The 12,510-nt window shown below is 44.5% G+C and overlaps 1 protein-coding gene across 2 annotated transcripts in view; it reads left to right on the top strand.

The window, feature by feature from the left end:
- LARGE1 (LARGE xylosyl- and glucuronyltransferase 1) overlaps positions 1 to 12,510 on the top strand; it is a 998,660-nt gene that overhangs the window by 265,691 nt on the left and 720,459 nt on the right. For both annotated transcript variants that reach the window (XM_085651963.1, XM_085651962.1), the window contains exon 2: positions 1,434 to 1,607. In XM_085651963.1, the coding sequence (XP_085508089.1) occupies positions 1,502 to 1,607 (106 nt within the window). In that variant the 5' untranslated portion in view covers positions 1,434 to 1,501. The remainder of the gene's footprint in view (positions 1 to 1,433; positions 1,608 to 12,510) is intronic.

Genomic DNA, 12,510 nt, shown 5'->3' with positions numbered 1-12,510 from the left:
TCATTTGCAATAATGTACCACCATTGGGTTGCCCGAGCACAATTATGCCAGACACACATTTATTTAATTATTGAGTTTTGTATAGCGTAAACTTGACCCGAAGGTAGTAGAGCGCTTCACAACATTTGCACATCCACAACCGCATGAGCTACATTTGTAAGTATAGATACATAGTGACAGTATGAACATGCATTTGCAATGCAATAGGTCTCGCATTTACGAGAGTTTGAGCTATTGGCTTTGTAAATGACAATAGCTTAAACTCTTGCTAATGCGAGACCCATTGCTTTGCCAATGCCAGCACCTGTGCTTATATATTTTTTTTAAAAGCCTTAGGAGAGAATGTGTCCTTCCTGCAACAGCAGGCAGGATAAAGCAATTTGAGAAAATAATGCTCGGAGGCAGTAATTAAAGCCTACCGAGTAACAACACACGTAACAGGGGATGTCGCAATAGGAGGTTACAAAATGAGACAAGGAGGGGCTACTAAGCCTATTGACCAATGAACAGCCACAGTTTACAGTGGACAATGATACAAGCCAATGAAAAATATGGATGGAGAGTGAGCTGAGCTTCAAGTCCCTATCTGAATACAGCATGCCTCGCAGAGCTGCACATGCGCTGCCCAGGTTCGACCTAAAAACAAAATATACAGTAGACATCAGGATATACAGGTGATAGAGTTTTGAGGAAGCTATGGTATAAGTGTATATGGCGCTTTACAGAGTTGGCAAGTCATCGAGTGCAATGTGTTCCATGTGGAGTAAAAAAACAAACTCATAATAACGTTATGTACGACGCTATTTGAGATAGCTACGGGATATAAAATATATAGGACACGTTTGAGTTAGATACAGTACATACATAAATAATGCAATACAGATTTCGCATAACAGCAAGTGTACAGATTACATGTGGAGGACACATGACTAGTAAATGAGAAATCCTAAAAGCATGTGAAAAGGATGCCCCCCAAATTTGAAAGCTACACAAATGGCACAAGTTTGGGGTGTGTTCCTGGAATATCGAAGCTGGAATATTAAGGTATATAAATTTCGAAGACAAAATGGTGAATCCAAAATGTCGAAAAGTAACTATAGATTTTCTATACCCAACTCCACATATATGTTCCTTGATATATATCGTCAAGGTACGGGTACCTAGATGTGGAGTTAGGAATGCTGAATCTATAATTGCTCTATATGCACTTAGCTTTCCACATTCTTTGCCTTCAATATTTTGTGCATGATATCCATGTATCTCCATATTCTTAGCCTTGATATTCAGTAGTTCAATCGAAGTTTGGTCGTAACATGCACAATGGCCTACTTGATGTTCGTATTGGGATATAGTTCTTCTGCTTATTGTGAGTGTTGGCATCGAGGCTCCGCACAGATCCTCCTAAGTGATGTCTCTTTGTCCTTGTCGTGCAGGTGGTGACATGCGGGCGGAGGCTTCCGCCATGCTACCTGCCTAGAACCGGACCCGCCACTCTGAGAGGATGCTGGGGATCTGCAGGGGGAGAAGGAAGTTCCTGGCTGCCTCACTCACCCTACTCTTTGTTCCGGCTGTCACTTGGATTTACTTGTTTGCTGGGAGCTTTGAAGGTAAGACTAGGTGGACGCTGGCCACCACAACCGCAAGTGTGATTGAAAGAGGCATGTTCTATATATGGAGTTGTGTTTTTCCATAAATGGTATGATTGTTGTGTAGGGTGTCAAGTATGACTAGTAGAACTTCAAATGCAAGAGAAGGATGTATCTCTTGCGAGATGCACATAGATCTTGTGAGCAAAGATCCCTGTGTTTGAAGAGGAGGGTCCTGTGTTAAGGGAAAGGCCAGTCTGGAACAAATTCACAGCTTAAGAGGCAGTGTGGAGTGAGGAGCAGATTAAAGCAGGCTTACACAACAGTGAGATGGCTTTCCATTGGATAGAACACCATTTGTTTACAAGGAAACGAATATCACCAGAACAATGTTGTCACCGTGCCTTTCTCCAATCTTCGTCTTTTTGCCACATTTGAAATAAGATTCATTATTTGCTCATGTACGGGTAAAGGGCTCCTTGAGCATGTCTTGTGTGAGAAATAACAGGTATCCTCCAGCTGTTCTCAGATCTGTGAAGGCTCTCTTCATATGGTGACCTCAGGCTTTGAATACTTCAGGCTAAGCTTGAACTGCACATGCGTAATACCCACACTACAGAGATGAACTCAAAGCTTGGGGAGAGGATGTAGCCTTATGGCTAGAGCTGTCGACCTCGAAGCTGGGAAACCGGGTTCGAGTCTAGGCAACAACGCTCAATATCCTGTGATTCTGGGCAAATCACTTAATCTCCCCGTGCCTAACAAAAGTGAATGTGTCCTTCTGTAATGAAACTGGTGCTCATATAAAGCGCTGTGATACCCGATGTCTCGGGTCCAGTTCGTGCTATATAAAACTCTCTTTCTCAAAAAAAAGGCACGCATGACACAATATGGAGGCACAGGTGCACCAGCAGTTTGGGATGCGTTTACCGCAGCCCAGCGTGGGGGCGTAGCTGTGCATAAGGGCAGCTGGTCAAGCTTTCAATATAATTTATGCATTTACCATGAGTGCACTTTTGCTGAAAAGAGGTATGAAGACTGGAAACAGGCAGTGGCAAAGTCAATATGTCTGGCGCTGGCTACCAACATTTGGCATTGACACTGTTTGTTTGTCATGACTTTTGTAGAACTTTTATTTTGAAAGCTGTCTATTCGTCAACAATCTAAAAAAGATAAAATTGTCTAAGAGCAAAAAAACATTTTTCAGTCCATAAAGCACACACTACCATATTAATCCCTTGCAAAGAAAGGAACTGTGTTGTAATGATGTGCCAACTTCTCACAATGAAGTTAGCTAGTGAGGGCAAAAACGTGGCCTAGCGGTTAGAGCTGCCACTTTTGGAACCTGGTGTCTGCACTTGGCTCAGCATCCTGTGATTCAACTCACTTAATCTCCCTCTGCCTGAAAATGTGAAATGTAATGTGTGTAAAGTTTATTGTGTAATGCCCATGTACACAATCTTTAAAATTGCCTCTCAACCCCTGACGTAATATACAGGGCTTTATTACTTCATAGCTAGGTTTGTGCTATGTAAAACCAATACATACATACTGAAACCAGCTGACCAGAGGCGTAGCTAGAGCTTGTGGCGCCCGGGGCTATCCCTCAGATTGCCGCCCCTGGGGGGAGAGGGTGGCTGAGAAAAAGGATGGTAAGCACTTGAAAGAGGTCCGAGAGACACGCAGTATCGCCGCTAATAGTTACCTCGATCATGCAAGTTACATGCACATACATGACACGGTCCAAGGCTACACAGTTGAATACACCGGTGACTGGCAGTACAAAGGAGCAAACACAGACTGCATGATATATCTGGGGACTCAGAAAAAACGCATGTGACATCCATCAGAGAGCTGCGTGAACGAATACCTGGTAATCCCCTCAGCACAATGCAAACATGCACATACATGACACTGTTCGGGGATCCATCATCTACAGCTGACATTAAATGACCAAATATCATGGTCCCCCCAATTAACTGGCTTCATTTTTGGATGTTCAAACCTTGCCTCTTGCTCAACCCACCAAGACTGAATTCCTTTTATTTGCCAAGAACAGCAAGAAACAAGCAGCGAAAATCTTGCACAGTGATATGAACCTTGATGGCTTCAAATCCCAAATTCTACCCATCTCCAAGCCACTTGGATTCAACCTGGAACTGCTGTTCGAGCTCTCACATGCTTGCACCAGGATGGTACCTATGCCCTGCTCCGTGGCCTCCCAGACTGCCAACTGCACCCCTTTAAGGGCATCCTACATGCAGCATAATGCCTCATCCAGGGCCGGAAGAATTCTGTTCACATCACTCCCTCATCCTGATGGAACTCCATGTCAGCCTGCACCATCTTCAAAACCCGCTGCATCATTTACCAAGCTGTGGTAGCCAGCACCCTTGCATAGTTCGCCATCTCTGCTGGCGCTATGCATATACTCAGTCAGACACCACCAAAACGGATGCAAAGGAGTATGAAAAACAAGAAAACAAGGCAACAAGCCTTCATCTATGTATCCAGGATTTTGAACAACATCGCCATTTCCATCAGGAAAGACCCACTCATGCTCTAGTTTAGGAAATCGTCTAACACAATCCTCTTTAAAGAACATTACATCACAAGAGAGTGACAGTGCACTTCTGCACCCAGAACCCCGCTACCTCTCTAATCACTTGCTCGTTGTATTTTTATTTTGAGCCTTCATAGTCCTCCACTGCCTTTTGGTTAGATTTGCACTATACAGTTACCAAATACATTTGCACATACATACCTCTCAGGGCCAGAAGGTAATTTTATTCTAAATTCTCCCAAATTACGGATGGCCTTTCCACAGAGACAGCTAGCAGCCACTTGAGGTGACAAATTAAGGGGATGCCAAGTTCAATGAAAAATTCTAATTGAAACAAACATAAAGAAAAATCTTTTGAGATCACTGATTGCCAGGTTTACCTACTGTGACAATTGCTTCCAGATTGCCTGGGCCTGTCATGAGCAAAGGGAACATTTGAGAGAAAGTTACACTTGGATAATGACAGAACCTAAAATATTTTTCATTAGCAGCCTACAACCTCAATTCACAAAGTTAATTTCAACTAGGGATGGGTGGAATTGGCACAATTTGATTCTGCGGAATTCTGTGGAATTACATAAAAATTCTGTGAGATTCCACGAAATTCCACGACTGGGCAGAGTGGACATTTGGTGCTATTTTTTAGTGCAAAATGCACCCTTGCATCCAAAAACGGATGCATTATGCAATAACAAAATAGCGCGGCCAAACACCACTCGCCACCCATACATACTCTGCAGTGATTACTGCAGAGTATGTAACGACATACTAAACTTTAGAAACCACTGCATATCACTTTGCAGTGCATACCCCTTGCTGCCCTTACATAATCTACAGTAATTACTGCAGAGTATGTAAGGGCGCTGTGGGGTATGCTCTGCAGTGGTTTCTAAACAGGGCCTCAAGAGAGAGCAGTCACTCTAAATAAAAAATGTTTTAAAACACTGCAGATTAAACTTTCATCTGTAGTGATTTTTAAACTTAGATGGACTGCTCACTCTTTAGAATTTACTGCAGATTAATTCTGCCGGTGGAGCGATGCCATTTATAAGTAATTCCACGTTACAAGACTAACTCGAAATTACCAAATTCTTCCAATTCCACTCGCGGAATTAATAATTCTGCCCAGGCCTAATTTCAACATGCTTGCTGCATTTCCACAGTGCGTAATTGTACATGGTGTAGAATTATGATTTGGGAAATGGGAGCCTCGCAAACATGTAACATGATGTTCACCGTAGGATACCTGGAAACGTTCACCAGGCACAACTTTCAAGTCATAACACTGAGAATGTTTCTGTATTCCCAAAAGTGGTAAATCTGCCCTTGTTTGTGGTACTACTGCAAGTGAAGATCTAACTTTTTTTGCTGTGTTTTGGGTCAATTGTTTGGCCTTCTGTGCGGCTTGCAATGTACGGAAGTGCAACTGGGATCCGAAAACCATGATGATAATATACTGTAATATGAACAGACCTGTTTCCTTCTCCTAGCACATATTATGAGCCTGGTTGTTTTTTTAGCAAATTGAATAGCCACCAGGTGTGTTAGGTTTCCTTGGGTAATGTCTCTGAGTGATGCAGCCACAGAGGCCTTTATTTTCACAATCCCCAGGAGGCATGCCTTTGATTAAAAGCTCATTCCAGAGACTGAATTTTTTGGCAAAATGTCATTGCAGAAAACAGTGCCCAATTCTGATTGTCATGGAAATCCTGATTCAAGCTTAAATGTAGGTTTCCACCTAAATTGAGAACCCAAGCTTTGCAGTAATTACCACATAATGAATTGTGTTTCTGGGCTTTTTGCAACAAGAAATCTCCAAAAATAAAAGAAAATAGGAAAAAAAGAAAAATATTCAGTTAATATGTGTACTAACACCAATGCTATATGTTGTAACTCACTCTGACTGTCAAACCTCAAGATAGGTAGGTAAAACCGCACCTGGTAAATATTGCACACTGTGGTAGTGAAATGTACCACATTTGGTATTACCACCAAAAGTACAGCCACAATAAATCGAGGACCTATACTTTCTTTTGTTGTTTAATGACGCTGTGCATAGAAAATGTACTCAAAAAGTACCCTTGGAGGGAGAATTTAGTCGCACTTTTTTTGGCTTAGCTGGGTTAGGTATAGGTACATTAACTTGCAAAACAATGTGCATAACCTAACAATGTACAAAAAAAATCTGAGTTGAAAAAATCAGAAACTTTGTCAGGGTAAAAAATACTTTGCTTACCCCCAGTATGTGTGTCCCAAAACCTACGAACAACCAATTGACCTGAAATGAAGTTAGGACTGACTGAGATTTTCCACAAATCACCGCAGCCTTGCAGCCGTGAGTGAAAGATCTGGACGAGGGAAACTGGGGGGAGGGGTGGGTGCAAAAGAGGAAAAGAGGAAGAGATAGGATGAGTAAACCTTATTGGTCCAGTAATGCAAACAACATGTATAACCTCTGTGCACCCCCCTTCCGGCTATGTACCCCAAAACAAAATAATTGCTCCCCCGTGCCACTTCTAGGAATAATACATACCTCCACTTTCCTGGTGATTGAGAAGGCTTTTCTCCGACTCCTTTCTTAGAAATCATGAAAAGATGGCTTGAGTCCGTGAGCACTATTTGTATCCCCCCCCCCACGAAGCGCGGTGAGCGCGTAAGCTAATGCGGTGGAAAGTTTGATGGTGTAACTACAGTCTGCTCCCCGGATGACCCTGAGACAGAGTCATCCTTTCTCTCTGTTGATGATTTCCCCTGTTCCCCCGAAATTCAGAGGGCCTCTGATGTCACCTCGGTCGCGGCGCGTGCCCGACCACACGCTAGGTGGTTGTGCGTGCGCTGCAGGCAGCAGTTGCGTCCGTGCACTTCAAAAAATGGGGCTGCACGCACTCAGCGCGGCACTGGTGGCCCGTTGTATTGTATTGTATTGTATGCGATATTAGTAGAGCGCGACTATCACCCAACGGGTATCTTGGCGCTATAGTACATAGCTATGGCCGGTGTGCCCGCAAAGCAAAGTTTTTTGTTTTTCAAAAACAAACTTGCAAAGTGGGAGATTGTTTTTGAAAAACAATATTAAAAGGTCACTGTGAGGTGAAATCCCTGACAAGCTTTCCAAGAAGGTCCCAAACAGGAAAAAACTATTTTGGAACGCCCACCGTAAATAAAGGAGTACAGTCTTCTGCACTCTGACCTTCTGCTTGCGGTCACTTTGGTGGCTAGTCAAAGGTTTTATTTGGCTGAGCCTCGGTTGGTGGAGCCAGCAGAAGCTCAGCAGTTGGAAGCATGACTATTTGGCTGACTGAATACAGAAGGCAAACTGAGAGATTTGCAGACAACGAGTAAGTACCCAGTCCACCAAATGCTAAATAACACTATGTTCTCCCAGAAAGGTGAAGAGCTGTGCGATGTCTGATCTTCCGATGAGTACGTAAGAAAGGCCTACAAGGTATTGTCTATGGTTGGATGGGTCTATCTTGTCGAAGACTTGTACCTTAAGGATGTTTAGATCGAAGTCAGCTTGAAAAGTGCCAGAAGAGAGGTACTGGCTGACAATGGCCCCGAGAGGGTTTGCTAGTACAGTGTAGCAGTCTCTGTCAAACCCCTTTCAGTTCGAACTGTGCAGCTTCCTCAGCATTGAGTATGGTGCCCTTCTCTTATGAGCAGTAGCGTAGCAAGGATTTCCTGGGCCCTGGTAAAAGCAAGGGACATGGCCTCTTTAACTATTGGGGTTCGTGAAATACGGCATTGTTATGGTTTAAATGGCCCAGGTGCCACTGAACCTGCTGCACCAAATGGTAGCCATGTCCCTGCTTATGAGACAACATCATGCATTCAGACAGTATTGACCAACATCCCCAGCAGGGGGTAGTGTGCAGCTCCAAACCAGCCAGAAGTGTGCAGACACGACTGTGCCAGCCCATCCGCCAGAGCTGTGCATCATTACAGCGAGTGTGGTGGCGCACTTCTCCATCAACCGGTTTTGTACAGCAGCTTCGTCGCCAGGTCGCACTGCACCGTTTCTGCCGTCCCAGACTGGTTTCGAGCCCTCTTCCACAGTCACAGTTTTATTCAGCCTGTCCGAACCAGTGAGCACTGTTCACCCCCCCCCCCCCCCCCCCCCATGAGTTTACTGTCCCATACCCATCCAGCAGGCCCATTTTCAAAGTTGCACCACGAGCTCTGTCACACCCAAACTGAGTTTATCGCGCTTGCTTTTGAGCAGTCCGTGCTCACTAATCCATTATCGCGCGACCCTTAACCCCTGGCGCTCGTGTGCGTTTTCCAAATGCCCTGGATTCTTCTCAAAATTGTCACTTCCTCCCCTAGTCGCGCACAGGTTGCTTTTCTCCCCTCCGTTAAGCCTCACGCCCTTTTCCGTTGCGGCGGACTTTATTATTTATATGGGGACACTTACAGTAGTGTCAGTGAGTGTCCCCAAATAAATTATAAAGGCCGTCGCAACGGGCCACCAGTGCCGCGCGGCCGCCGCCTCCTAAATAGTGCCGCCTGGGGCGGTCCGCCCCCACCGCCCCCCCCTAGCTACGCCGCTGCAGCTGACCCACTGCCTCATGCTGTAGTGGGAGAAAGAAAAATGTGAATGACACCACAAAGACCAATGCTTGAAGAAGGTTCACTGGAAACCCCTATAAGTAATATAGTAAGTGTATCATTTTAGCAAAATCAAAAGCTCTTTGGCTGATTCCAGACCTAAAAACTAGCATGGCGGGATGGTTAAATACGAGGATTGTAACACGTAAGGTGGGGCCCAAAAAGGGGCAAGACAGAGGCATTATAAAAACAGTGGCCTGAGCTAGGACAAGGCATGGATATACAGGGGTACTGGAATGAAACTACGAAGAGAGCTGATGCAGACGTGGACCCAGTCAGGCCGCCTCTCGGTGGCCCAATTCTTGTCGCTTCAGTCGCATCAGGGCACCCATCAACACCCAAGATGTGCTCTCTGGTGAATGGCTCTAGTCTTTTTAAATCCTAGTCCGTGTGGTCAGCATCCATGACCTCCAAGGCCCAGTTACACAACTGTTGGGTCAAAGAATTAGCCAAAGGCAACCTTCAGAATTTGGCCTAAGGGTCAGTACTGGATCTTGGCTTCCATTTTATCCGCAATTATGTAACAGCTGCCGCTGACGGTGGGTGTGCTCAGTAGAGGAAGTGGCGTTGGTACACACGTAAAACAAAGATCTAAGGAGTAAAAAAAGTTACATGCGAGCCTTTGTAGTCACCAGGGACACAGGTGATATGTTCCTTGCAGGCAGGAGATGGGAAGAGCCCACACCACGTTGGGGCTGCCAGCCCCCCCCCCACCACCAGGATAGTTAGTCACTTGGGGAGTTACTGAGTTTTTTTTCTGAAGGCATTTGGGGGTGGCATGGCCTTGCTACTCCATACTGAACGACCTTGCACTGGGGAAACCTCGATCACCTCCTCAGACACATTTGTACGTGGAAGCGATGTCCAGGCACAGATGTGGTCAGCTTGAGGTATAGCGGGAATGTTTGTTGAAAGAATGTTGCCAAAATTGTGCAAAAGGGAAGGTGAGGCTGCATAGCCGCAGGATCTGGAAGGCGGGAAGAGCCTTTTGACATCTTCTCTCCCAGAGGGCGGCGGGTCCTTCAAAAAGCACTGCTTTGCCTGGGTCTTGGGTGCTCCAGAGGGAGTGCTGCTTAAAGCCCTTCAGCTAAGCTCTGTGCTCCAGATGAAATCTTACCTGGGAGACCTCTGCTTTGTGCATCTCTTCTCATCTTCTGCCAGGAAGCATGCGGCAGGGACCCATCACTGCCTGTGCTCTGCATTTCCCTCCGTCAGCACTTGGTGTACTCAGATACTTAATGTACCAGGCCTACCCTGGCACTGCTGTCAGCCTGCGGTGTGATTTACCCACTGACGATTGTTTACAGCATGAATATAAATAACAATGCGATGCAGGTTGCTGGCGTTTCTTTGAGCATTCAGAGCTGTTCTACGCTCCAGGTAGGTCCTGCTTTACCTGCCATAAACTACACCAATCAGAGAAGGTGTTGATTTACTACCTGAGCACTGTAATGTCTCTAAAGCAGAGTAGCCCTGTGTACTGGACACCCAACTGCTAAACCAGCGCACAGCGACATGAGCAGTGCTAAATTTGAGACGGTGCTCAGCACTGGCACTTAGTCATCAACACCGGCACTTTTCATGAGCACCCGTTAAGGACACATTGTATTGTAATTGCATTTATATAGCGCTTACTACCCCTGACGCGGCATCAAAGAGCTTTTTCGGCGAGTGGCACACTACTCCGAAACCCATAAAGGATAGTGTTGAATTCGTATAGTGAAATATGAAAGTAATTTGAGTGGTGGATATGTTAGTCAGTTATTTGGATTCAGAAAGATAGTGGAGGGATAGAAGAGGGAAAAAGGTTTGCATTTATATAGCACTTGTTACCTCTGATGGGGTGTTGAAGCGCTTTTTCGGCGAGTAGCATGCTACTCTGAAACCCATAAAGGATTAGTGCTGAATTGGTATAGTCAAATATGAAAGTAATTACATTCATTTAGGGTAGGCACGGGGAGATTAAGCGATTTGCCTAGAATCATAGGATGTTGACCCGATGCCGAGATTCTAACCTGGTTCCCCAGTGCCGATGTCGTCAACTCTGGCCATTATACCACATCCTCTCCCCACTTTCATGGTCAGTAGTTGGTTCTATTTTAGGCAGGCTAACAGGAGAAATGGTCTGGAGCAAGCTTCCTCCTGACAAGAGCCTCTGCACTCCTTTTTTTTTTTTTTTACAAATTAACCACTGAGTCCATGAGCAGCTCTTATATATGAGTGCATAGAGTGTTCATGTTGATCTAGTGCATTAGCTGACTCAGGAAAAAAAGCATTAACTGACAGTTAAGGCCTTCTTTGGACCATGCTGACTCATGTAATGGTTGGCCACTTACCAATCTGAAAGTAAACGAAGCAGCATTTTCTGCGGTTGCTTAGCTCATGTGAAGGTACTCACTATCCATGTCACAATAGGTTGTCAAACGGTGTTGTTGATTTTTCTTTCAACTGAGGCCGCTGAAAAAAAAGCTTATTAAACGCTTAGTAGTTTCAGCGAGCATATTCCTAATAACAATAATGAATGTTTTGCAGAGTATTATTACCAGGACCACTGGAACTAGGTAACAGGAGGGCCAAATTATGCTGCAGTTGACCAAATGATACCGCAAGCAAAGGCAAATTATGTGGTTTACTGCGGCAAATTTAGTGGCAGTATCACTTTTTTATTTTGACATTTTTTACATGTTAAAACGGATTGAGCAAATGTCACACCCTAGTAGTGCAATTTTCACACCTAAATATATCAGTCAGCAACTGAAAGGGGACCATTTGCATAGAGCCAGCCGCTGCACAACATCTGTGGCAGTCTGTTGTGCACATTTGTTAGGTTTGGAGAGCTAGCAACTTTTTTTTTGTTTAAAAACTATAAGTTATGCGGTAGAGGATGTAACTTTATGGCTAGAGCAGTCGACCTCGAAGCTGGGGAACCGGGTTCGAGTCTCGGCAACGACGAACAACATCCTGTGATTTTGGGCATATCACGTAATCTCCCCGTGCCTAACAAAAATGAATGTGTCCATCTGTAACAAAACTGGTGCTCATGTAAAGCGCTCTGATACCCGATGTCTCGGGTCTAGTTCACGCTATATAAAACAAAAATAAAAAAAATGAAGTCTATATGGCAAGTACAACAGATCCATAACTAGGCGGAAGACACAGCAGAATCCCACAATTTGTAGCTCTAAATTTTATCTAGAGATAACTGAATTTCCCCCTCATTAAATAACCCCTTTTTGGCTGCTCTAATTTGAGGGCGCGGTGTTAGAAGAATATCTTAAAATGCTGCCAGACCTAAATATCATATCATATATAAACATTGACTACAAAAATAATGCTTCACTAGAGTTAATAATAGAAAATCTACACCGAGTGGGATAATAGTTTTGTAAACAATATTTCGGACACAAAAATCATGTCAGACAATATACAAACAAGTTTGGTGATTGCCACTTATCTCATAATGATGCATTCTAGTATGTTCGTTCATGCTTTGCTAATCTCTGCTCTCCCCTGGACCAAAAATGTTAGATTGGAGGGATAATCGCTTTATTTTTGTGTGCCGTTTCCTAATCCTTGCCACATCCGAGAGATTAGGGACGGGGTGAGAAGGAGTATTAAGGCCTGTATTTTAAAACCGAACCCTTGTGTGGAGCCAGGAATCCAGGGAGACATTTAGACGTAGCTAGAAGTAGTGGTTGTTGCCTGTGTGGTGGTGTTCGCCAGGCACGTGGACTGCTTTGTCACTGGTGTGAT

This window comes from Triturus cristatus, chromosome 4_1 (assembly GCF_964204655.1).
Source record: "Triturus cristatus chromosome 4_1, aTriCri1.1, whole genome shotgun sequence".
Lineage (NCBI taxonomy): Eukaryota > Metazoa > Chordata > Amphibia > Caudata > Salamandridae > Triturus > Triturus cristatus.
This window is presented reverse-complemented; position numbering and strand designations above follow the sequence as displayed.